Source organism: Eptesicus fuscus, chromosome 7 (genome assembly GCF_027574615.1).
Source record: "Eptesicus fuscus isolate TK198812 chromosome 7, DD_ASM_mEF_20220401, whole genome shotgun sequence".
NCBI classification, from domain to species: Eukaryota; Metazoa; Chordata; class Mammalia; order Chiroptera; family Vespertilionidae; genus Eptesicus; species Eptesicus fuscus.
The window spans coordinates 57,116,635-57,142,366 of NC_072479.1; the positions used below are offsets into that span (position 1 = coordinate 57,116,635).

Below are 25,732 nucleotides of genomic sequence, written 5' to 3' on the forward strand. Positions count from 1 at the left end.
TACACACGCAAGCAATAAAGTACATATGTATTTATTATCCTTTCTCAGTTATCCTTCCACCCTGGCCTTCCCACCCCAGCAGACATGACTGTCTCCACTCCATTGGGATTTGAATTGCACATTCTTCAGCATCTAAGCCTTTGGAATCTGGCTGTGGCTTCTGCCAACATGGCACAGCCTATGACCCAACCTCAGCATTTGCCCTAACTTTAAGATATCTGCACACATCTCTTCTCCTTGGGTCTAGACCCATGTGTCTCTCTCCTAGAGTCTCAGCTATAAGGATAGAATCCTTCCCTCCACCCATTGGCTTTGGGGCTCCCTTTGGGCTGCTCTTTCCCCTTGAATGGCCACAATGCTGCAGCCATCAGTTTGGTGGCCAGTCTTTCTTCTACATCTAGCCAAAATTTCTTTCCATAACCGAGAGATCTTGGATCCGTCTAACTTTAGAGAAGAACAAACTTTCTGCCTTCTTCCCTCTCTACACACTAACTGTCTCCTCTCCCTAAATTCCAGGCCCAAGACAACCATCTAGTGCCCCTAGGAAAACAGTAGAATCCAACAACTCCTGTAACCTTTGCTTCTCAGAGCCTAGTTCAGTTTAGCTCAATTCCACCATCCCACCATCCCACTCTTTCCTTTGGGAGAGGGTCTTTACTAGGCTTAAGGGGCTGTTCACTAGCTCATTGGAGAGAGAATTCCAGGAGATGATCTTGAACCAGAGCCTATGGTTTCATATGGAATTTTAGGAACCAAATCCACAAGACATATGTCACTGGAATGGGAAACTTCTATTGGCTCCTTGGAGGAACTATGAAGAATTCTCATATGACTGCCAAATTCTATTAAAAACATGTATGAAAATTTTAACAGGGACTTTAATGAATAATTCTTTTAAAAAAGAATATTCTTTCTTTAGGTCTTGGTTCTTTAGGTCTAGGTTAGTAATTATAAAGATATAAGTTTCATTGACCTGTTTTATGACAAAAATTAAAGTAACAACACCCTTTTACTGCCAAGAAAAGAAAAACAGATAGTATACCTTACAATCACATATAATTTAAAAATATCAACACAAAAGGGAAAAATAGTGGTAATAATCTATATATATAAAGAGCCAGGGTCGTAACATCCAAAATGACCAAAGGCTCAACTGAATGCCAGGCTGTGCTCGTAGCAGGTGAGCAGGCTGAACTGCTGACTGCTTGGAGAGAGAGAGAGGCGGGGCTGATCAGCAGTGGCAGTGGCTGCTGGTGAGGCTCAGAGAGAGAAGCAAGGTGATCAAACCCTGCTTCTCTCTCTGGGCCTCGCCAGCAATCAAGCTTCTTTCTCTCTCCCAGAGGTCAGCAGTTCAGCCTGCTCGCAAGCAGCCTGGGGTGACTGCTGATCAGCCCTGCCTCTATGATCAGGCCCAGAGATAGGCCTGGAGATGCTGAATGGCATAGAAACTGACCAATCAGGACCTACTCTGGGTGAACTGTGAAGGCAGAACCTAAGATAGGGGCTCAGGAGGGGCTTTAAGGGCAACAGCTGTTTGGTGTAAGGTGTAAGAAAGTGATTCAATTTTTTAATGACCAGTTTGGCACTATAGTGCATATGGCTGGCTATCAGTCCAGATATAGGGATTGTATATTTTTGTCTGCCAAGAGCATCTCCTCCTACTGATGGGGCTTCCCCCTTCTCCCCCCGATTTAAGCAATCCTATCCTACATAATAAAGAACTAATATGCTAATTAGACCAGACAGCAGAATGATTGTCCAGACAACCTTCTGGATGAAGCTGGTGCTGCGAGGGCTGGCAAAGGCAGCCAAGGGCTGTGAGGGCTGAGTCCTTTGCATGAATTTTGTGCAACAGGCCTCTAGTCCTATATAATATATCTATACTAATAAAGGGTAATATGTTAATTAGAACAGGTTGCCCAGCCATCTTCCAGATGTCCAACTTCCTTCAGGACAAAACAATGGTGATGGGGGCTGAGGCAGAGGCAGTTAGAGGTGATCAGTCTAGCAGGGGAGGGCAGTTGGGGGTGAGATCAGGCTGGCAGGGGAGGGAAGTTAGGGGTGATCAGGCAGGCAGGCAGGAAGGCAGAGTGGTTAAGGGCAATCAGTCAGGCAGGGGGCAAAGTAGGGGTGCAGGCTGGCAGGGGGTCAATGTAGGGGTTATCAGGCTGGCAGGGGGGCAAGGTAGGGGCAATCAGGACAGCAGGCAGAGGAGTTAGGGGTAATCAGGAAGGCAGGCAGAGGGGTTAGGAGTGACCAGGCAGGCAGGCAGGCAAGTGGTTAGGAGCCAATCATCCCGAATTGTGAGAGGGATATCCAACTGTGGTTGTGAGAGGGATGTCCAACTGGCAGTTGGACATCCTCTGAGGGGTCCCAGATTGAAGAGGGTGCAGGCTGGGCTGAGAAACCCCCTCTATGCATGAATTTCATGCACCAGGCCTCTAGTATCCTATCTAATAAAAGAGTAATATGCAAATTGACCCTAACTCCGCTAAACCCACAAACCACTCCCACCAGCCAATCAGGAGCAAATATGCAAATAAACCCCAACCAAGATGGCTTCCGCCACAGAGAGCAGGAGGGAGGCTTGGGTTTCCCCAACAATAGAGGAAGCCAAGCTTTCCACACACCCTGGCGGGCCCAGGCCTCCACTCAAGAATACAAAGTTTCAATTATAGAAGATAAATCCCAAGAAAAATGGCGGCAGCCATGGAGCTGGAGAGAGCAGGCTAGGGTTGCCCCCGGTGACCGAGGAAGCCAAGCTTTCAACCTGCCCTGGCCGGCCCAGGCCTCTGTTTAAGGCTACAAAGTTTCAATTATAGAAGGTAAACAAATCCAAACAGAAATGGTGGCAGCCACGGAGCGAGCAGAAGGCTTGGCTTTGCTCTAGGCTACAAAGTTTCAATTGTAGAAGATAAATATATCCCAGATACCAGGGCCTCTGCTTGGGTCGCCATGGGGCATGGCCAGCCTGCAAACCACCACAGGCCCCTCCCCAAGGCTGTCCCATGCCCCAAGGGAATCCCCACCCCGATCTGGGACACACTTCAGGGCAAACCAGCCCCCATCCATGCACCAGGCCTCTATCCTATCTAATAAAAGAGTAATATGCAGATTGACCATCACTCCAACACACAAGATCAAGATAGCTGCCCCCATGTGGTCAAAGATCCTGCCCCCATGTGGACACAAGATGGCTACCACAAGATGGCCAGCAGGAGAGGGCATTTGGGAGGGACCAGGCCTGCAAGGGAGGGCAGTTAGGGGTGACCAGGTCGGCAGAGGAGGGAAGTTGGGGGCAAACAGGCTGGCAGGGGAGCAGTTAGACATCAATCAGGCTGGCAGGGCAGTGGTTAGGGAGTGATCAGGATGGCAGGCAAAAGTGGTTAGGGGCAATCAGGAAGGCAGGCAGCTGAGCAGTTGGGAGCCAGCAGTCCTGGATTGTGAGAGGGATGTTCCAGATTGGAGAGGGTGGAGGCTGGGCTGAGGGACAACCCCCACCCCCCGTGCACGAATTTCGTGCACTGGGCCTCTAGTGTATATATATAAAAAGCCAGTGACCAGAACACCACAACTACCCGAATGACAGAACCAGTTGCTATGACATGCACTGTGGCCTGCGAACCAGCCTGATCAGGGCTGGGGCTGACTGGCCAACCTCCCACAGCCCCTCCTCCCATCCAGCCCTGCCCCTGATAGGCCTTCTCTACCTTGATAGAGGGCAGGGTGGCCAGCCAACCCCCCAGACTGCCCTCCTCACTCCAATCAGGGGTGGGGCTAGCTGGACAACCTCCCATGGCTGGCCTGGCCCTGATCCAGCCTGATTGGGGCTGGGCTGGCTGGACTCCACCTGTGCACGAATTCGTGCATTGGGCCTCTAGTATTATATATATTTCATGTTGTAAGTTCCTTGGCAGGACTGTATTAGAAAACACAATGAAGCATCAGATGTTTGCACTGACAGGTAGAATTACCATGCGTTCAATTAGCTACAAATGCAGGCTGATGCAGGTATGCTGTATTGGCAACTTAAATACAATGAACAACTTTGTCGTTGATGACATAATTTTCCAAAAAGGTGAAAACCTGTAAACTTTCTAATGAAAATAAAATATACTCTTCTCTTGATGTACACAGTAGTTGCATTTCTTAGTAACTCAGCATATATGAAAACTGAAAACTTTGCATGTGTATGTGGTATGGAGTTGGGTTCTGAGCTGAGCCTTATAAATGGTGGGGCTTTCAGAAGTTGTGCAGGGGATCAAGCATAATCTGGATCCAGCTCAACAAATGTCAGTAACAGTCACTACCATCCCCCATATCACAGAGACAAGCAAGGAAGTCTCCATAGAATCCAAAATTCCCTTTGGAAATACTGCTGTTTTGTCACATTTTGTGGCTAGGGACATTTTTAGAACATTGAAGTGAGACTCTGAAGCACATATTTTCAATTATACTCTTCTCTCTCTCTCTCTCTCTCTCTCTCTCTCTCTCTCTCTCTCTCTCTCTCTCTGTGTGTGTGTGTGTGTGTGGAAAGGCCATATCTCCATCTGATAGTATAGTATGTGGACCCCTAAATTGTATAATTATTTCCATTAGCCTCTGTTTCATTTGCCATTAAAGAAACGAGAGAGAGAGAGAGAGAGAGAGAGAGAGAGAGAGAGAGAGAGAGGAACCAAGAACAGAATCCCAAGTCCACTCTGCCTAGGACAAGACAATGACAGAGAAATCAGTAGAGAGTGTAGAGGAGATTTATGGAGGATGGAAGGAGAGAGCATGGTTCCATGGAAACCAAGAAGGAAGCACATTTCAAAAGCAGCCATGAAAAGAAGTCAAATGTGAGTGGAAGTTCCCTGCAGGAGCTACACGTTGAGAAGAGTCTAGAAATATGATCGGGATTCGGGCAGGTGGAAGGGATGAATTGGGCACTGCAGGCTTCTTTCCTTGTGAACAGGGCATGGCAAACAGACCGACTATAGTTGGAGGCCAGAGAAGTGGTCTATAAAGTTGCTTCCTGGAGCTGCAGTTGGATGGCACCTTGTGCCACAGGAAAGGGAGGGTAAAGATGCCCAGGAGACATTTGGGTGGTGCCAGCAAATTTTGGTTGTTTGTTGGAAATATGGATACCCAAGATGTCTTGGGATGCTCTGTGTCACTATACTTGCCCCTCCCATATCTGCTGGAAGGAATGTGGCATTACTTGCCAATCCATTATCAGAAAAGTAGCACAGTCTTAGTCAACTTGTGACCTTCCCAGGTTCACATAGGGTTATTCCCACCCCTCCCTGGTGCCCACGCCCAGTTTCCAATCTGTCAATGGGCCCAGTTAGTTCTGTCTAGACAGGATGGAGTGTCCTCTGCTGGTACAAAGGCTCCTTTACACATAACATTGGGACTGATATTGGTCATGGCAAGGCAGCAGCTCCCAGGGACAGTGAGAGTGAAGAACGTTACTTCTGAAAACATTTTGGGAGTAATTTTTAAATTGATTTTTAGCAAGAGAGGGAGAGAGTGATAGAAACATCAATGTGAGAGTGGAACACCCTCCTGCACACCCCCTACCAGGGATCAAGTGGCAAACTGGGCTGGGCCTGTGCCCTTACCAGAAATTAAACTGGCAACCTTTTGGTGCATGGGATGATGCACAACCAGCTGAGCAACACTATCCAGGGCAGGAATAATTAAAAGAAAAAAGACTTTAACTTGGTTTCATTGATAAAGACATAAGGAAGCAGCTAAATCCCTCTTGGTACAAACAGTCTCTTAGTACAGAGAAAGTTCTCTCCCCTGGGTGTTGAACTCACTCTTGAGTATTTGAAAAGTTCCGAGTGACCCATTGAAAAGCTAGTGTGAGCTCAAGGGCAAGAACTGGGGCAGAGAAGAAACTTGGAAGGAGATAAAAAATGATTGAGGGTGGGTGTGACCGTCACGTTCACTGAAGATGGACCATACCATTGTACAAAAGAGGGTCAGGACTGTTTTCACTTGGAAGTGACAGGGGTCACTCTAAAGAAGAGCTTCCACCCAGGTCCAGTGTCTGACAGCTCTGTGAGATGATGAGTGAATTTCCACTGGAGACACACAAGTAGACTGGCTTTTTCCAGGAAGGGGTGCTTCAGAAGAGAGTCAAACCCTGGATGAAACCACTTCCAACCAGCAATCCCATGATCACCTTTCCCCCCCATAATCTTCCCAAATACTTCATAATCTTCTCTTTTCCTGCCCCAAGTCTCAGATTCAACTTCCAGAATATTTTGACAATTATTTAAAAAGTATAAATGTTTGGTCTTGGTTTGAGCTGCTCTGATAGGTGATTTGGAGAACAGTTTTGTTTGTTCAGTTAAGAAAATACCAGAACTTAGTCTTTGAGCTTGGATTGTTCATGAGATGAAGACTGAGGCGAGACCATCATGCACCTCCTCCAGCTCCAGGACCCTAATTAATCTCAATTATTTGGAAGATTAGAAGGGGTATGTGGAGGGGCAGGTCCCTGACTTAGCTTTCTGTATCCAACAACCCAGACATTCCTACTCTCCACATTCCTACTCTGTACATAATGGGGTAGTTTATTTGTCCCTTTTGTTATCAACCTTAAGTTTCTCCTGTTGTCAGTACAGTTGATTTCCTTTTGTTCTACACCTGGTGGAGCTGGAAGAACATTCTGAGCAAGTGGGGAGCATAGTGCAATATCTCTGTGTCCCTGAAGGGAGCATTAGATGGTACTTCAATTTAAACCATCCCTTATCAACATTCTCAGGTTAACATTTGAGATATATGGGGAGTGCCTTGTTTTTGGCTGCCTTCTCTTCAGTGATTTTCTTTCTTGTTTTGATAATACATAGACAAGGTTTCCATAGTGAGGACATCAGGCTATGAGGCAAGCTGGTGTGGCAGGAGCCTCATGCCACCTCATTGGCACTTGTGACCTGCCACGTGTTACCAGGAAGAGGTGTGCACTTGGCATGACCAGGAGAAGAAATGCAGTCCATCTAATGTCAGGGCAATCATCAACATGTGGCTAGTAAGAGTCAGATGGAGCAAGGGTTGGATTATCTTGCTTCTGGACCCAAACTATTAGGCTCCTCCTTGACCACCCACAAGCATGTGAATAGAAAGAAGCAGTCTGTTTGACACCCAACATCCTAGGGGGATTGTTGGAATGAAAGATTTAGAAGCCTGGGAAGGACACAACTCCTGTTTACTTCCTATCTTCCATTATCATTGTGGGTAATTTGGTGTTGACTGTGGTATTTATTAAGCCCCTGCTGTTAGCCTACCTGAGGCCCTTTCTGGCTCTGAAATTCCATCCTGTCTGGTAGTGTGGTTTGGTGGCAGAGCTGCTGGGCTGTGTTCCTACTCTGCCACCCTTTAGTCACAAGACCTTGACAAGTCACTGAATCCAGTCCCTTTATCTTAAAAATGAAGGTATCAATCAGAGTGGTCTCTGATATGTTTCTGAGGTATTATATAGATTCCAGATTGGGGCGGAGACTTTCAGAGGGGCAGATCACTGTCATGAAATCTCTGTGTTGAGAGCAGGGATTGGCGGACAAGAGTGGAGTGGAAATAAACGGGAATCATGGAAGAATGTGAATCCAGAGGATGTTGCTCCTAGGTCTGCCATGTACTCATCTGTTGATCTCAAACTGGTCTCTTCATTCTGTTAGAGGTTCAGTTTGCTCATGTGTGAAATGAGCATAATAATATTTGCCCAACTTATTTCAGAAGGAGATTGTCAAAATGAGATGACATCTGTGAGAGTGGTCTGAAGTGTTATAGGAAGACAGCTATTGTTACCACTGTTGTTTTTCCTTGAGAACATACTGGAATGTGGGGTGGGGCCAATGAGCAGGGCACAGCTGGAGTACCCAGGAAAGGCTGCTTCCTTGAGGACCAAGGTGGAGTTCTGTCCTTCATTCTTTCCTATGGCTTCATTCTTGTGGGTCTTGAAGCATTCAAGAACCCTCCTTTTAAAAGACATAGTCATTCATCAGGGAAAGGCTCACATCCTAGAACCATTACCATGAGCTTTGTAATGAGTGGCTGGTTAATACCTGAGCAGGGCTGAGCTGACTGCCCACTGGGACCTGGGATGGGAAAGGGACCAGAGCTCAGGTGCATGGTCAGGTGGCATGACGCAGCTCGGAAGCTGATGTTTTCATGTTATTGCCACAATGTTGGAATTTCTAGACATTTTCTGCAACTGAGATAATGGGAAAGTAGAAAACTTTGCTATCTTCTGGAAGTTGTGCTACATATATGATTTCACTTATTTTCCTACTAACTTTCTGAAGTGAATACTATTATTCAGCCCACTTTACAGATAAGGAAATAGAGGCTACAAAAGAGTAAGCTAATAAGTGGTGAGCCCAAGATTCAATTCAAATGTGTGCTACAAATCCATGCCCTTAACCAGCATACAGCATGGCCTTTGATTACTGCAAGGGTAATTTGTCATAATAGTGTTTCTCCCCCTCAACAGAGAATCCCGCAGAATCTTTCTGTTGGGATACTGTAGTCACTTTTTTACACTGGGATAGAGGGCAAGGACAAGACCTAAGGGACAGGAAGAATCCCAAAGGCCCAGTGTTTGAGTCTGTGGTTTTTGTAATTCAGGCACAGCAGGGTGACTCAGCCTCAGACTCTGGCCTCAGAAGGCTTCCTTCTCACTTCTTTTCCCCACCAGGATCCTCTCAGAGGAGGATGAGGACCCATGTCCTCTCAGTCCTTGGAAGTACCCCTGTCTGCTCTGGCACAGGGGAGGCCACTGTCCCCAATGCAAGGCAGAGAGCCAAGTGTGGCTACTAAGATGCCATGAGGAAACCTGGTGTGCCATCCTCATTGTAAGGATAACCTAACCGCCCCCTCCTCCACTGACAGCACTGCTCCTTCCCCAGCTCTGGGGGAAGCAGGTAGAGACTGCTCACCTCTTGGCAGATGGTTGTCCAAGTTTTAGGGCAAAGACAAAGGGTGCTTTTCCAAGACCATCTAAGCTTCCAACCTGCTCAGGTATGATGTTCCCAATTTGTTGTCTGGGAAGCAGTTGTCCCTAGAAGGGCCAGGACACCAGCCTCCCCTCAGGGTCTGGGAGGGGGCTGGGAGGGTAAAACCTTCTGCAGGAACATGGATTAGGAAGAGGCAGTGTGATCCTGGGGATCCAGCAGAGCTCAACCTCCCAGCTGCTAGTCGAGATGTAAAATAACAGGAGGATGGTGGCTGGTGAGTAAGAGATCAAACCTCAAGGGTGTGGGAGCCATGAAAATACTGTGCAGACAGCCTGGCGCTTGTTTCAACATCACTGAGATTATCAGCAGCACGGGATCCTCACTCTCCCTGCTTCCTCTCCACTCTGCCAGTCCTCCCAGGGGCATTCAGCCCAGTGTCTGCCCCTGGGTAGCCCTCCAGCCCCCAGGACACTCTAGCTCCCAGCCTTCCCATAACTGCTAAGGCCCCCTCCCTGGGGGAGGTTGGTGATTCCTGTACAGTGCGGGTGGCTACTCCCCAACTGGCATCCTTGATTTACCCCTCACTTCCCACTGCCCATGGAGCAGGGCTTCCAGCATGGGGCAGGTGGGTGCCTCTCTCGCTACTCTTCTTGTCACAGCACACCTGGGCTCAGTCCGAGCCCTGTTGTGCCAGCACCTCTGTGCCCAAAGAGAGCTGGAGGAGGGCCTCAGAAACTGGTTCTTACCCAGGCCCTTGGAAACTCCCTGCTGTCTCCTGCAATGCCATACCAAAGGGGCTGCCAGCGAATTCACACTTTGCATGGAGGGGGATGATGCCAAGATTAATCCCATCTTTTCTAGTTGGTGACATACAGATGTCCTGGGACACACACGGGAGAGAGAGGGGACTACCTCTCTTTCTCACACTCAATCTGATAATCAATCATATTCTTTCTCCTCCCAGCCCTCCTGGACCCACACCCACAACAACTTCCCTGCCCACCATCTCCACCCTCTTGGGTGTGAGCAGAAACCCAGAGCATCCTAACACTGTAAAGGCTCTTCCTGTGGCTGCCATGTGTGGCCAAAGCAGTGGCCAAAAATACAGAGTCAGTCAGCAAATTTGTGGCAATGAGGCAAGCCGTTTGGGTAGTCAGGACCTAGGCCAGGTGGCAAGAAACACCAGGAAGTGAGATCAATTCAGGACAGTGCTGTGGAAACCTATTTGGGTCATGGGCCCCAGGGAGAATCTGTAAGAACTTTACTACCTCTCCCCAGAGAAATGGCACACTCCCGAAGAAGCACCCCACTCTGCAGGAGTTGCCCAGGGTCCAGCCAGCGACTCTCCCTGGACTCTTCATGGACTCCCGTGGGAGTGTGTGAGCCAACACCCACAAACATGGCTCTCCCACCTGAGAAAGTGGAGTAATAAATCAGCTACATAAGGGGAAACAAAGGCAAGGGTGTGATAGTCTAAGGAGCATAGAGTTAAGGGGGAACAGGCACCCCATGTGATTGATCTAGAAAAGGGGGATTCTGAGCAGGAGAGGTTTGAAGAGATGAAAAGGAGGGAGGGTGTATGGAGAGGAGTTGGGGAGGGTGGTGGTTTCAAACCATCGGCTCTCTGGTGTCTGGAGAGATGTTGTGAATCCCTGTGATAAAAAAGCAACAGGTGTCCTGGGCACAAGCCCTGTGTCATTATAGCAAATCCTTTGATGTCTCTGTTTCCCCACCTGTAATAATTTTCACCTCATGGGATTGTCAACAGATTAAAAATGAGAGTGAGGATGTAAAACAAACACCTCATGAAGGACCAAGTGCTGTGCAAATGGGAAATATTTAAAAAATATTTTTATTGATTTTTAGAGAGAGAGGAAGCGAGAGGGAGAGAGAGAGAGAAACATCAATGTGAAAGTGGAACACTGATTGGCTGCTTCCTGCATGACAATTATTGGGGATCAAGTCCACAACCTGGGCATGTGCCCTGACTGGGAATCAAACCAGCAACTTTCAGTGCACAGGACAAGGCCCAATCAATTGAACCACACTGGCAGGGCATAAGTGGCAGATATCTGAGGTCCTGCCAAGGAGGCCAAACAAGTGAACTGCCCTTCCCCAGGGTCAGTAACTCCAGATGCTGTGTCCATTGTTCAAGTGGGAGGGGGCTCCTGAGAGTGACCTACTTGGTCAAACTCGACACGCCTTTCTGCTGGCTATGGAGGATGGGACTTGTGCTTGGTCAGTGCCTACATAGAGCCGGGCAACAGAAAATGTCAGCCACGATTGAGTGTCATGGACCTGCCTTCACAATCCTACCACACATCCCCCATAAAAGTGACTCATTATCACCCCTCTCTTATGAGGAAGCATTATCCCTGCTTGATAGTGAATGTTGTGGAGTTAAACCCACAGAGAAGTGCAGGCACCATCCTCGCCCTCTGGGGACTTCCAAAGTATGGATACAAGTCAGATGCATGGGTGTAGTGATGGGTCTCGAGAGGACTGGCCTTGATCAGACGGTGTGGCTATGTGGAGTCTGACCTGAAGTATGGGGGCTCGGGAAGCTCTAAGCATATATGTTCTAGTGTTTAGGTGCCAGCTGGAGTGCTGATTTGGGGGGCTGGTAAGGAAGATAGGGTGCGCACAGATTCTGCTCCTCCACCTCTGCCCTAGGATCTTGGTTGAGAAGCTCCATGATATTCCCATCTTAGGATGTGCTTAGGGGGTTCAGACATATGCCAGACACAGCCAAAGTGCTTCTGCCCGAGGGAGGGGAGAGAGCCTGGAGATGTGACATCCCAGAGACCCCAAAACTCAGACAGACAAAGTTTTGTTTGATTTTTTCTTAAAGGCTAATGTGGAGCCCGAGAAGAATAGGTGACATTCTCTGCCTGCTCCCAGGTCTGCTGGTGAACTCTGATGCCAAGAAAAGAGGAAGAATAAAAGGAGAAGCAACAGACCCAGGTCCTCTGTCTGCCTTGCAGCTGCCATTTCTTCCTTTGTCCTTCAGTGAGAAAATAAATGGAAACAGGATCTGGGTTTGATCGGTAGTTCAATGCCTCCATTTTGCAGATGAGAAAAACCAAGGCTCAGGAAGTCTTGAGGGCTGAAGTCAGTTGGGCACAGGGCTGACCTTCATCTAATGTTGCTCCTACTCCTGTTGGTCTCTAAAGCCCTCAGTCCACAGGTAAGGAAAGGAAGGCCCAGCAAGAGGGGTGACATGCCACGGTCACATGGTTGGTGTTTGACTGAGGGACTTGACCTTTACAACCAGACACGTTCTTCCCAGTCTATCACGCAACTTCCCTTATAAAAGAATGTACTGCTAACTAGAGACAAATACACTGCTTTGGATACCTGATGGGCTATGAAGTATGCCTCCAGTTCATAAAAATATAATTGAGTGTCATAAATTTGACACATCCCATCTGAATGACTATTAAACATTCACTGTTTAATTAACAATTATTTCATTTGCTTTTTAAAAAAGAATTTAAAAGGCTTTTAAAGAAGAATTTGATCCAAGCCAGTGTTGCTCAGTGGTTGAGCATTGACCCATGAACCAGGAGGTCATGGTTTGATTCCCAGTCAAGGCACATGCCTGGGTTTTGAGCTCAATCCCCAGTAGAGGGCTTGTAGGAGGCAGCTCATTAATGATGTTTTTCTCTCATTGATGTTTCTACCTCTCTATTCCTCTCCCTCTAAAAAATCAATAAAAACATATTTTAAAAAAGAGTTTGGAAGACTCATGATTTTTGATGTAAAAATAAACTGTTCAGAGAGTTTTGAACAGTTTTCTCCTCCTCTTCCTCCTGCTTGGAGGCGGGTGGATAAACATTCCTGTAGCAAGCAGATCATTCAGAATCAAGCCCTTTAGCCATTCCTTCCAAAACAAGGCATTTTTGGTACCACAGGTCTGAAGGCATCTTGAAGAGCTTTGTTGCTAGACTGTGGAACATGAGACACTATTTAATATTTTGAAATAAGAGACTATTTAATATTTTAAAACTTCATTTGTTTTCATGCTTTTCTCTCTCTCTTTATTTTCTGTGGGGGTAATATTTCTCCATCTGCCTCTTTCTACCATTATCCTCAGCCAACCCAATGCAGGGAGCCTTGAAAGCAATAAAAGAGGTCACGTGGGGGCAGCTGTAAGTGATAGGGCAAGGTGAGGTGGGGCCTGAGGGTGGGAAGAAAAGTGTGGACTGAAAGCATCTGATGGGACTTCCAGTGGGCACCTGGCATGGGGACGCTGCTGGAGAGATGGCAGGTGTCCTGATGGAGGCATGGACTGAGTTACAGCTGTGAATGTCGCAGCTCAATGTAGAATTAGCAGGAAGGCTGCCCAAGAGTGAGAGGCTGGGTAAGAAGTCTGGGGAAACCTGGAGGAATCTCTAACTGTGAGGAAGGCATAAGTGATGTAACTATGATGACCCCATTTCCCTGAAATCACCAGGATGGTTTGGAATATTTGATAGCTGTCTTATCTTTCTCTGTTGGGTTGGCTATATGGTAACGGGTGAGAGTAAGAATATTGGTGCCTGGAACAAGGGTTGGGGTTGGGAGTGCAAGAACTTTTCATGGGAGACCCCTTTGTGGTTCTTTCTGTGTGAATGCAGACATATGGGTGAAAACACACATGCACATATGTCAGAGTGGTTTCAGTAGCTAGATAGCATGTTAGCAAACAAGGCACGTGCCCCAGTGTGGGTCTGTAGCCATGACAGGTCTGAAATTCATTCAGCTGTGGATTGAACCCCTGCAGAACCAAGCTAGGATGTGTAACTGCCCACTGCCTGGGTCAGAGGTGTTGGGGCCCCGTTAGAAAATTAGAACTACGTATGACTTTTGGCCACTGCAGTGAGAAAGAAAGTGACTTGAGTAGAGCCACTATGTGCCACGTATGATGCTGAGGCTTCCTTTGTTGGTTGCTTGATTGCTTCATTAGTTCAACCAACATGTGAGGACCCCCTACTGTGTCCTGGCAATGGCCCTGCCCTCATCCCTTCTCGGTGCTTGCCTTGTTTCTGAGCAGTGGGCTTTCCTCGTAAGTCCAGGATCTCTGCATTCGGAAATGAACTTCTGCACAGCGGGATGTTGGGCACTTCATATGGTGGATGGGCCAGGCTGCCCACAAGCCTGGCTTCGCAGTTAAAACCAGTTTGTCCCGGGCACTGTAAAAGCAGTAGCCATGGGTTTGGTGGTAAGAAAAGGGATTGATTGAAAACAAAACAAAACAAAAAAACACAAAACACAACTAAAAAGAACATGTTTGGTAAGAAAGGAAGGGAGGCCCAGGGCTGCGATGGAGAACTGGGTCAGGGGCTGGAACTGTAGATGAGTGAGCAGTTTTAACATACTACTTATAAAGAAATGGCCCGGAGGAGATGTTGAGCAAGTGATTCCTGTTGGGAGCCTGGGAGTCTCCTGTCCCACCTTCCCTTAGAGACGCTGGAGCAGTTCTGAGGGAATGCACCAGGCTCAGCAGGCAGCGCGGGGACTGGGTCCGGCTGCCTGGGGAGGGCTCTGCTGCAGGCCAGCCTGTGGACAGCTTGTTTCCGGCCTGCTGCTGGCCATTCTCTCTGCTTTCTGAACTGCTTTCTTGGTGTTATGGGTGTCGGTCCTTTGAGCGGCCTGATCTCAGCAGCAGAAGCTGGAGGAGCAGGGTTTGTTGTTTGTTTTGTTTTGTATTTGAATTCTACAGATTGATTTCCATTCTGTGGCTGTGTGAACAGATAGCCTGAGGGCTCAGCAGCTCTGTCCCAATGATGCTTTGAATCTTCAGAAAGGACTCACCCTATGGAGGGAAGCCCGGGTTTGGGGTAGGGGGAGGTGGGACAGAAACATGAGATAACACCAGGTACATGGCAGACTGTGGAGACTCAAACATTGCTCACATCACATTCCCATGTCAGGGAAAAGCTGCAGTTTCAACCCCCAAACCCTAGAAATGATGTTTAAATCGTAGGCTTATTCCCCAAGTGACTGCTCTGTGCTAAGGGAACAGAGGTCTAGGGTTAAGATAAACATGACATGGGCTCTGACCAGCAGAAATCCAGGGACAGACTCATTGTTATACAAGGAGGACTGTGATGAGGTCGTAAGGGAGGTACACACGCTGCTAAGGGAGTAGAGGGAGGGGGAAACTAAGTCCTGCTGGAGAAGCTGGTGTTAGCATCCACATTTATTTCTCACGGCTGAAACACTTCACCCCCTCTCTGCTTAACACTGCAAGCTTACTTTTCTGCTCCTCTGGCCAAGGGAGCTACCTGGCCAGGGCCAAGGGAAAACCTATGAGGAAAAGCATTCAGGGGCCTGGGCTTGCTGGCAGCTAGTTGAAAGGATATTGTCCTATAGGATTGCTGTTCTGCTCTCAGAGATAGTAAAGCTAAGAACCCATTACACCAACAGCTCAATATCCTTGTGGGACAGTGGGGATTTAGGATAATGTTCCCATTTTATAGATGAAGAAATCGAGGACCATAGTGGAAAGCAGCTACAAAATCACAGCTGGAACTCCCATTCCACTCCTTTAAAGAATACGGAACTTGTCATCTAGACAAGCACATTGACATTATGTAAAAGGTAAAGATGAAAAAAAAAGGAAATAAAATTTTGTATAACATTCTCATTGCATTCTTCCACCCTCCATGTCTTGAGAGAAGAGGAGGACTCTCCCTCTTCAATTTGACTTTCAAAAACTGCCAGTGGGTCTAGAAAGGGGAGGTACCCAGCAGAGACACTGGAAAGGGTGACCCTGTGTGAGAGCACAGTTACAGAGCACTAAAACATGCCGACTGTGGGCCCGGCACAAGCCTGGCGCACAGGTGATACTCAATAAATGTTCATCCCTTTCAGTCACAGAGGGGTTAAGACCCCCCCCTCCCCCGAAGCTGGCGTGGCCTCGGCACAGTCATGATGGAGTAATGGACAATTAGGGCGTAGTTCAGATATTCATAGATAATGACATTTGACTTTGGATTGAGATTCTCTCCAAAGATTTTAGCTTTATAATTTATTTGCATACTTAGGATTATATAAGTCCAATTGAGGAAAAGAAATAAAGGAGACACACGGATTTGCTTCCTTCAGCATTCTCTTATTGCACAGCAAACCTCTTGAATAACTAGCTCCCTGTACTTTACCCTCATTGCCTCCTCACCACATAGTTCAGACAGGATTGGAGACTTGCAGGAGGTGGTGCAAGAAGGTAAATCACACTGAGTTTCTGCTATTAAATAGGAAGTGTGCTTAGCACATGTTATCTGGTTCTGTTTTTACAACAGTCTTAGTCTTCTTACTATTCATTTTCCATAGATGAGGAACTGAAGCTCAAAGAGGACTGTGAATTATCCAAGGTCATTTAACTAAAATACAATGAAACTGGGACTTAAACTGGAAGCTTATGCATTTTACATGATGGTGTGCTAACTCTGTCTCTGGATCTGAGAAATCCTGGCTCTGTAACTTAGGTGACCATGTGAAGTTCATGGTCACAGCACATGAAAAGAAAAGGAGATCTCTTTGCTTCACCCAAAATAACGACACCTAACATTTGTATTGTGCATCATGGTCTTCAAAACACTTCAGATGGATTTCCCACTTGATAGCTAAGAATAGAGGAGGGAGTTTAATTCAATGTCACAGAGACAGTAAAAGGCAAAACTGGGACTCAAACAGATTTTCTGACTTTAAATTTAACTCTGGTTCTCCATAGTGCCTCTCCCATGTACTTGGCCGCATGGATAAAGGAAGGACTGGGCTAAATTTAGGTGTGGGTGCTCTGTGCACTTGGTGACTTGATGGGTCTTCTGATATTCATCCAACCCTGGGGATCATTGAAGAGCCCGACTTTCTAATTGCTCAGTAGACTCACCGACTGACAAAGTCAAGGTACACTTGGATCTCGAAGCTGTGGAAAGCCTTTGATTGCAACCTCTTATTGGGTGTCCAGAGTGAGACAAACACAGTCAAGGAACTTTCCTTAAGCCCCTCAACTTCTGGTTTTCATGGAGAACAATGAGAGTTAATGGTTATAAAAACTTCTGGTTACAGGCAAGAAGACTCTCTCATCAATGTCTGGCTATTGTGCATCCCTGCTGTGTGCAGGAAGGAAAGAGGCAAGATAGTTTGAAGAACAATAGCTACTTTGCAGGTTCCTAGGTCAGCTTCTTTCTGTGAGAGGATGCCAATTTCCCCACATCACCTGCAGAAGCTAAAACTCTTGCCGGGGCAGAGGGAAAAGCAAGGAGAATGCTAATGCTGGTATTGAGGGGCTCCCACAGCCTCCAAGCCTGCTATCTCCCTTATTAGCTGAACTGGGTGGCAAGCCTGCACAGGCCCGAGTGGTAGCTGGCCTCCCTTGGGTTGATCCAGGGCAGGGAGCAGCATTCTGCAGAAGGTCCCTTTTCAGATTGAGAAACCCACATTCTGATCTCTCTTTTGATGATTTTACAAAAATCAAATTGCATGACAGATGCCTAGATAAACCAGAGAAGTCTGCAATCAAAGCAAGTTCTGGGATGGGGCTGATTGTAGATTTTTAATGGCTATTAGCTTGATAATCACACACCAGGAATAGCTTCCAGGTAGACCAAACCCATGCATAAGTGGGCCCACACCCATGCACACCAACACCCAGTAGCAGAATAAAAGGGGACCCTGACAGTCTCCCAATAGCAGAGTCGTCTCTCCAGCTTTACGTCTTCTCAGGAACCTTCAACTTCCCTTGCTGGGCAAAGGCACCATGAGTTGTCAGATCACGTGCAAATCTCGAAGATCAGGAGGTGGAGGAGGCTTCCGGGGCTTCAGCAGCGGCTCAGCTGTGGTCTCTGGCGGGAGCCGGAGATCAGGCACCAGCTTCTCCTGCTTGAGCCGTCATGGCGGTGGCGGTGGCGGCATGGGCGGAGGCGGCTTTGGCAGTCGGAGTCTTGTTGGCCTTGGAGGGACCAAGAGCATCTCCATTAGTGTGGCCAGAGGAGGTGGCAGCTTTGGCTCCGGTGGTGGATTTGGTGGCAGAGGAGGTGGCTTCGGAGGTGGCTTCGGAGGTGGCTTCGGAGGCGGCAGCGGCTTCGGAGGCGGCAGTGGCTTCGGAGGTGGAGGTTTTGGAGGAGGAGGCTTTGGTGGAGGCCGCATGGGGGGTGGCGGTGGCTTTGGAGGTTTTGGGGGTCCTGGAGGTTTTGGGGGTCCTGGAGGATACCCTGGAGGCATCCATGAAGTCTCCATCAACCAGAGCCTCCTGCAACCTCTCAATGTGAAAGTTGACCCGGAGATCCAGAATGTGAAGTCACAGGAGCGGGAGCAGATCAAAACTCTCAACAACAAATTTGCTACCTTCATCGACAAGGTGAGTCATGAGACGCTGGCTCCTTCTGATGCTTAGGATGCCCTGCTTCCAGTGCTAACTGAAAGCAGACCACAGAGAGTTGTTTCTGTCAGGGATCATCAGTGTAGTCTCACAAGCCTGAGTTATTAGCAATATCCTAACGGGACAGAAAGGTGCTGGCTTCCCAGGCTACACATCTTGCACAGCAGTCTGCAATGAGGAGTTATTTGTGCCCTGGACTTTATTGTTTTTGCCTAAATAATTAAGATTTATGGAAAATTCTGAAAATCATAGAAAATGTGATATAGATAAGTAACAGATTGACGGGCTCAGGCCATGGGACAGCAGGTTCTGGAAGGGATCGGTAAGACATCTTCTGAGATCGTCTTTTCTTCCCTGGAAGTTATTACTCTACTGAACTCTGGGAAGCTGAATCTGAAATACCTGCTTGGGGACGAATGAAATTCCTGCCTTGAAGAGAAACATTCTCAGTTTTGTGACCCATAAAGTCTTTATTGGTGTCACTCTGGAGTGTTATAGGGTTTTCTTCTATCTCAAGGCAGTTGAACCTAAGGAATTTATAAGGCTTTTAAACACCAGTCTGAGGAGCCCTGCCTTCCTGTGCTCACACATTTGTCACCCCTAGGAGCAGTGCCAGTGGATGCCTGCTTTTGGGTTTTCCCCAGGACTTATGGGACCTTTGCCTAGAATGGGAGGGAAATGACCTGGAGTTCTGGGAACAGCAGTAAACAAACTGCTGGATGGTGAAGTAGGAAAAGAGTTCTGTGCATGGAGAATGCTGAATGTAGTATTAGGCATCTGTAGAGCTTTCCCAGTGTGGAGGCAGGGACCTCGTAAGCTCTGTCTGGCATGACCCGGCCTCCAGCTCGGGAGGGTGATGCCGTGTAGACTTCTCTAGGTCCCGAAGGAAGGCAATCCAGAGCTCATGTGCTCTTCTTCTGGCCATGGCAGGTGCGGTTCCTGGAGCAGCAGAACCAGGTGTTGCAGACCAAATGGGAGTTGCTGCAGCAAATTAACGTCAGCACCCGTTCCACCAACCTGGACCCCATCTTCCAGGCGTACATTGGCCAACTGAAGAAATATGTGGATTCGCTCACTGCAGAAAGGACATCACAAAATTCAGAGCTGAACAACATGCAGGATCTCGTTGAGGACTATAAGAAGAAGTAGGTGGCAGAGTAAACACTGAGTGGAGATAGATATTGATATGAACTACCTGATCATTCCCCTAGCAAGCCACTCATCTCCCAGTTGCATTTGTGGTGATAAAGGGGAGAGGCATCAGGATCTTTATCAATTTTTTTTTTGTGAGAAAATATTTAGGGATTTAGAAATCATCTTTTTTATATGTTTGAGAGTTCATTTATAGGAAAGAATCCTCATTTAGGATATATAGTTTCAATTTGGACAATTAAAGAGTGCTTAATATTTCAAGAAAATCTTGCATTTTTTGGTGAATCCACTAGAAAAAGGAAAAGAAAAAAGTGAACAATATAGAACCAGTCTAACAGCTATGTCCTTTGGGTCTCAACAGGTATGAAGATGAAATCAATAAGCGCACGGCTGCTGAGAATGATTTTGTGACACTCAAAAAGGTGAGCTAGAGAATGTCATGGCTGGGGTGGGAATGAGGGTGCTTCAGAAGCCTGTGCTCCAAACAGGCTGGAAAACAACTCTACTTGAAAAAGGAGTGGCCAGGGAAAGGGGGGGGGGCTGTCTATCCCTGGTTCTCTTGGAAACAAAAGTGTTTCTGTAGCTCAAGCTTCTGGAGACAATTTTCAAAGATGTGCAATTTGCTAGAGCCTTTCCCATCAGTAACTTACTTAAAACCTATATTGGCTCATGAAAGATGCAAGCACAGACAGCACTTAATTCTCTAAGAGCTGAGGAAGGAATGGGTCCTCCCTGCTGAAAAAGGCTGCAGGTGGTGCTGACAAAGGTTAGAAGGCAAAAGTGTGGGTTTTCAGCCTGGATCCTACAGAGGCTTTGGTATAAAGTCCAGAGAAATTCAGGAGATATTGGAATAGACAGACAGGATGGGAGAGTTGGGGACTATTAAAAACCACAAAGGTCATTATGTCCCATAGTGTATCAAGCAAGAGAGAGAGAATGGTTGACAAAGCTTGGTCCTATCAGAGCTCTGATGGTCTGTGTGTGTGTGTGTGTGTGTGTGTGTGTGTGTGAGCAGTGACCATGGGCATGGAGCCCTGAGGAGAGGCACATAGTGGACTCCATGCCCAAGAGGTCCCATGGGGACATGGCTCATCTGGAGGTGCCTGGGATATTGGAGAACAGCTAACAGGGATGGGTGGAGTGGAGTGTTGAGAGTGGGTGGGGCCCATACCCAGAAAGCTTCAAGGTTAGTGCGTGAGTGGTGGGCATGAGTTTTACCAGAAGCCCCTTATCTTTCTTACAGGATGTGGACAATACCTACATGGCTAAGGTGGAGCTGCAGTCCAAAGTAGACGTGCTGAGTCAGGAAATTGAGTTCATGAAAGTCCTCTTTGATGCGGTAAGGAGGCTGCTCCTGGATAGAACCTTCTCCCCCCTCTTCCCACCAAAGGAAAGTCTTTCCCAATAGATTAAAAGGTGGTATAGGTGGGGTTTATAAACTGGCTGACTTCACCTTGCCCTCATTCCTTGGCACCAGGAGGCTTCTATAGTGTAGGTCTTGGAGGAGAGAACTTTTCTCTGATGCCACAGGAAATAAGGCTCAGGAAACACCAGGACAACTTCCCCTTATTCCATTCCCCAGAGTTCATCCCCCTTTAGGAAGAGACCTGTCCTGTCCCTATCCCGATGTCTAGTATACTTTGGAGGTCAAATGTAACATATCTCTCCGCTCCCAGCCCAAGTGAACATACATGACTTCTGAAACAAGAAGTAAAATATAAGGCATTTGACATCAACCAGCTTCTTTCTGGAGGCGCTAAACAAAACTGCATAACTGGTGAAGGCTGTTAACTAGGAGGCTCGGAAATACAGACCCCTCTCCCACCATTCTCAGGACAACTTTGGCAGGGGCCGAAAAATGGTGGTTATAGCACTTTAACTCCAATGCAGTGTGCGCTGAGTCTGAATACCAGGGAGGGGGTGCTGCCTCACTGGTCAGAGAAGCCATGGCCAGACTTCCCGTGTGTTGCAGGAGCTGAGCCAGACGCACCAGACTATCACCGACACCAATGTCGTTCTGTCCATGGACAACAACCGCAACCTGGACCTGCAGAGCATCATTGCCGAGGTCCAGAGCCAGTATGAGGAGATTGCCTTCAAGAGCAAGGCTGAGGCTGAGGCCCTGTACCAGAGCAAGGCAAGTACTAGGTGCTGAGGGAGAGCCACAGCTTCTTCTACCAGCCAGATACTGTATAAGACTGTTGGTGTTTTTATCTAATGGAAATTAGGCATCATTCCCCAGAAAAAGTGTCCAAAGTACCCCAAATGCCCCCAGTTGAGGTTGGCATGGAGTCCTTCTGGGGGTGTGAGATGGTTCCCAACCTCCCACAAATGCAGCCATGACATCTGGCTTGGTTGACCCTCCCTGGATCAGTATCAGACTTTCCCTGGCTCAAGCCAAGCTTCCTCTCATGTGCAACTGTCTTCCTCTTCCCATACAGTATGAGGAGCTCCAGGTCACTGCTGGGAAACATGGAGACAGCATGAAAGAGATCAAGATGGAGATCAATGAGCTGAACCGCATGATCCAGAGACTGAAAGGAGAGATTGAACATGTGAAGAAGCAGGTGGGGCCTGGCCCTGAGGACTGGTGCAGTTCCACTGGTTGAGTGGGGCTTGGGTGGGAGGCTGTGTGTGTGTGTGTGTGTGTGTGTGTGTGTGTGTGTGTGTGTGAGAGAGAGAGAGAGAGAGAGAGAGAGAGAGAGAGAGAGAGAGAGAATCTGAGATGTTCTAATCTAGCATATGCTGATCCCTAATGCCTTGAGCTTAACATAATTTAAGGCTTATAAGAATTTTTTAGAGTGGCCTAGGAGACATTTAAATCAAGGAGTAGTGCAGGGAAAGAATTGTGCCCACTTTTTGATTGCTTACACCAGTGAAAGGGAATAATAACAAATAAAGCAAGAGGTTGTCAGACTTGCGTGGATTGTAGCCACAGCTTCCCACTGCAGCACAGCCCTGAGCACAGCCGGCTGTGTGGTGAAGGGCAGGGAGGGCAGGGAATTGGCATAGGGCGGGACATTAGCTTTGGAAGGGATGATGTGGGGCACAGAATCTGCTCCATAAATAACAGGATTGTCAAAGCAGTCCACATCAGATGTTTCCATAACGATTCTGGCCCTGTGTTGTGAGGATCATGGGGAATTCCTAAGGGTACAGTCAAAGGTAACTGGGAAGACGATGCCCCCGAGACAGCAGCAAGTCTTAGCACAGTTGTTTGCAGCCTGCGTTAACTCTGGGGGAAGTCCACACTTCCTGGGCCAGTGATTCTGGCTTCCCACACCCTGAACACCTCTGTTCCCTCTCTGCCAGGCAGACTCCACTCTCTAGAGAAACCTTTTCTTCTTCTCTCCTAGTGTAAGAATGTGCAAGACTCCATTGCAGATGCTGAGCAGCGGGGAGAGCACGCCACCAAAGATGCCAAGAACAAGCTTCTTGACCTGGAGGAGGCCCTGCAGCAGGCCCGGGAGGAACTGACCAGGCTGCTGCGTGACTACCAGGAGCTCATGAACACCAAGCTGGCCCTGGATGTGGAGATTGCCACCTACAGGAAGCTGCTGGAGAGTGAGGAGTGCAGGTGAAGAGCACTGGGAGGGCAGAAGGGACCCTAGCTCACCTTCCCTTCTCTGTTAGAGCCAGGGCTGGAGGCAAAGGCAGGGAAAGCAGGGAGAGCAGGGCCTTCTGATGGCTGAGAGCTGACATCACGATGATCCCAAGCAGAGATTCAGGACATAAAGCATTATTACACAGTGGTAGATTTATTGATATGGAATGACTAACAAGGCAGAGTAAGTTACATCAAGCAATAAGTTAATTGTAGTCTTTTCTGAAAGAGAAAGCAAAATGCTGCGAAACTAGGTTAGTCTTAGACATTTTGAAACCTTGCTTTCTGGGTCTACGGGGTACATTGTGATCTGCAATAGGGAGATGATGAGTTGGGACATGCGGACTGGCTGGGGCATGCTCACCCAGAGCAGGCGCCAAACCTAATTCTTTGCAGGTTTCTGGAGGCATAAACAGAACCATTTGCTAACTTCCCTAAACAGAACCTTTCTCTCCAATGTGGTTGGAAAAATTTGTTAGTGCTATTAGCATCCCTAGTGATTTAATCTGGCTATAAGCAACTGGAGGGGGAAGCTGCCTGGGCCCCCAGCGAGCCAGTATGACAGAGAGGGAGCTGCTTGGCTCGGGCTGTTGCTCTGTGCCTGTCTGTGAGGCCAGGCCTCCTACCCCCAGCTTGCAGAGGCAGTGGGAAAGATTCCAGATGAAGTGGAGGAGGGTGGGGCAGAGAGTGGGACTGGGAGTTGCAGTTCTTTCTGAACTGAATATTCACACAGTGCAGCCTCCTTTCAAAATTTCTGGCATGGCTTGGATTTTGGATATCAGACTCCCTAAAATGGATTTTTAAAAATAGGGTGCAAAATTTGCCTTTTGATCATTTTTATCAGAGCAGAAAACTTCGATGGATTGGGATGCCAGGCAGTGTGAAAAGGTGGGGCTGGTGCCATCTCTGTGATCTGGCAGCACAGAAGAGGGCGGGCTCTCTAAGGCTCTGGGGACTGATGTTAGAGGCTCCCTGCACATTTGTAGGTGGCACTTGGGAAGCAACAAGTATGCAGAACCTAAGTGCTCTGCCCTGAGTTCTTTTCTCTCTCTCCCTTACAGGATGTCTGGAGACCTCAGCAGCAACGTGACTGTGTGTAAGTGGGTCCTGTCCTATGGGTGGTGTGTTGGGTGGAGGCAGGCTGAGGCAGTCAGAACTTTTTATGGTAACACCATCTTTCTCTGCAGCTGTGACAAGCAGCACTGTGTCTTCCAACGTGGCATCTAAAGCTGGCTATTCAGGCGCTGGTTCTGGAGGTAGAGGATATGGTTCTGGAGGAGGAGGAGGAGGAGGATACAGCTCTGGAAGCAGCAGAGGGTCCGGCTCCAGAAGTGGCGGTGGAGGAGGCTACGGCTCTAGCTCCGGAGGAGGATATGGTTCTGGAGGAGGCTCCAGGGGAGGCTCTGGAGGAGGATATGGTTCTGGAGGAGGCTCCAGAGGAGGCTCTGGAGGAGGTTACAGCTCTGGAGGAGGCTCCAGAGGAGGCTCTGGCTCTGGAGGAGGTTATAGCTCTGGAGGAGGCTCTAGAGGAGGCTCAGGAGGGGGATATGGCTCTGGAGGTGGCTCTAAAAAGGGAGGGGGAGGTTCTGAGAAGTTTGGCTCTGGTGAAGGTTATGGTCCCAACGTGAGCTTCTCTTTTAGATAAAGATGAAGTCCTACTCTTGATTCTCCCACTCCAGAATGTAGAAGCTTGTCTCTGTACATCTAATAGACAGCAAATCAAACCTTGTCATCCACCTCTGATAGCATTTTGGGGGAAAGGGATGTCCACATAGAATTTTTGAAATATCTCCTCTCCAAATAAATTAGTTGAAGCCAGTGACACCCTCTGTCCCCTGGGGAAGAATCTGCATTGCCTAGGTTTGTGCTTCCAGCCATCCTCCCATTCCCAGGCCCCCCTTGCATTGCCCGTTTGGTGGTCCTCCCCCACTCCCCCACAAGTATTCTGTTGAGGAACCATTTCAAAGCCTGCACCTTTCCCCTGGCAGTGCCCCCAGGGAAATATGTTTCTGTGTATATAGCCTGTTTTGCTGGCTCTGCATCTAAAGTACTGTGGTCTTGGTGTCTGCACAATAAACTTCATTTGCAACTCATAGCATGTGATGTGTGTTTCATGTCAAGCCTTGGCAGAAGTGGGTAGCCAGGAGCTATTACTCGTTGCTGTCTGACTTAAGACACCAGAAAATGGAGAGATTTGGAAAGGATAAGGAAGAGGCTTCCTGGGGGAGGAATGTGCTGCCCTGAGGCAGCGTGGCTGGAAGAGGCCAAAAGAGTTTTCCTTCTGGAACTCTTCAAGGACAGGGATGAAGAGGGCTAGCCCTGGGGTCAGGGGGTGAGTGTGATGTTCTCAAAAAGTGTTTTTCAGACTTGGGCACTGTCATATTGCCAGGAAGTCGATAGGGGGATTTGTGGAAAATTCTCTTTACCAGAAAAAGCCACTCTTCTTAAGCATTTCCCATGGACTGCCCCCCACTCCCACCATTTCTGAGGCCCCTTCTCCACAGGGCAAACCAGCTGAGCTCCCCAGGCTCCCATCCAGGCTGTCTGCAGCTCTGGGCTTCCAGAGCAGAGTTCCCTCAGCCTTCCTAGGTCACAGGCTCTCTATGTGCCTGTGGTCCTATGTCCCCGTGGGGGGCTCTCAACGAACCTGAAGGAGACTATCTG

The 25,732-nt window shown here is 48.1% G+C and overlaps 1 protein-coding gene across 1 annotated transcript; it reads left to right on the forward strand.

Moving 5' to 3' along the window:
- Positions 1 to 17,691: 17,691 nt before the first annotated feature.
- Positions 17,692 to 25,163, forward strand: KRT2 (keratin 2). The gene is made up of 9 exons (XM_008140720.3): positions 17,692 to 18,291; positions 19,243 to 19,457; positions 19,826 to 19,886; positions 20,708 to 20,803; positions 21,437 to 21,601; positions 21,906 to 22,031; positions 22,821 to 23,041; positions 24,130 to 24,164; positions 24,256 to 25,163. The coding sequence occupies exons 1-9, from the start codon at positions 17,692 to 17,694 to the stop codon at positions 24,711 to 24,713; spliced, it is 1,977 nt and encodes a 658-aa protein (XP_008138942.2). The 3' UTR covers positions 24,714 to 25,163.
- Positions 25,164 to 25,732: the final 569 nt, after the last annotated feature.

Excerpts from the sequence above, each read along its gene's own strand:
- KRT2 (XM_008140720.3), top strand. The coding sequence starts at position 17,692 with ATGAGTTGTCAGATCACGTGCAAATCTCGAAGATCAGGAGGTGGAGGA. Across the intron at positions 18,292-19,242 it reads TTGCTACCTTCATCGACAAG|GTGCGGTTCCTGGAGCAGCA; the intron begins GTGAGTCATGAG and ends TGGCCATGGCAG. Across the intron at positions 19,458-19,825 it reads GTTGAGGACTATAAGAAGAA|GTATGAAGATGAAATCAATA; the intron begins GTAGGTGGCAGA and ends GGGTCTCAACAG.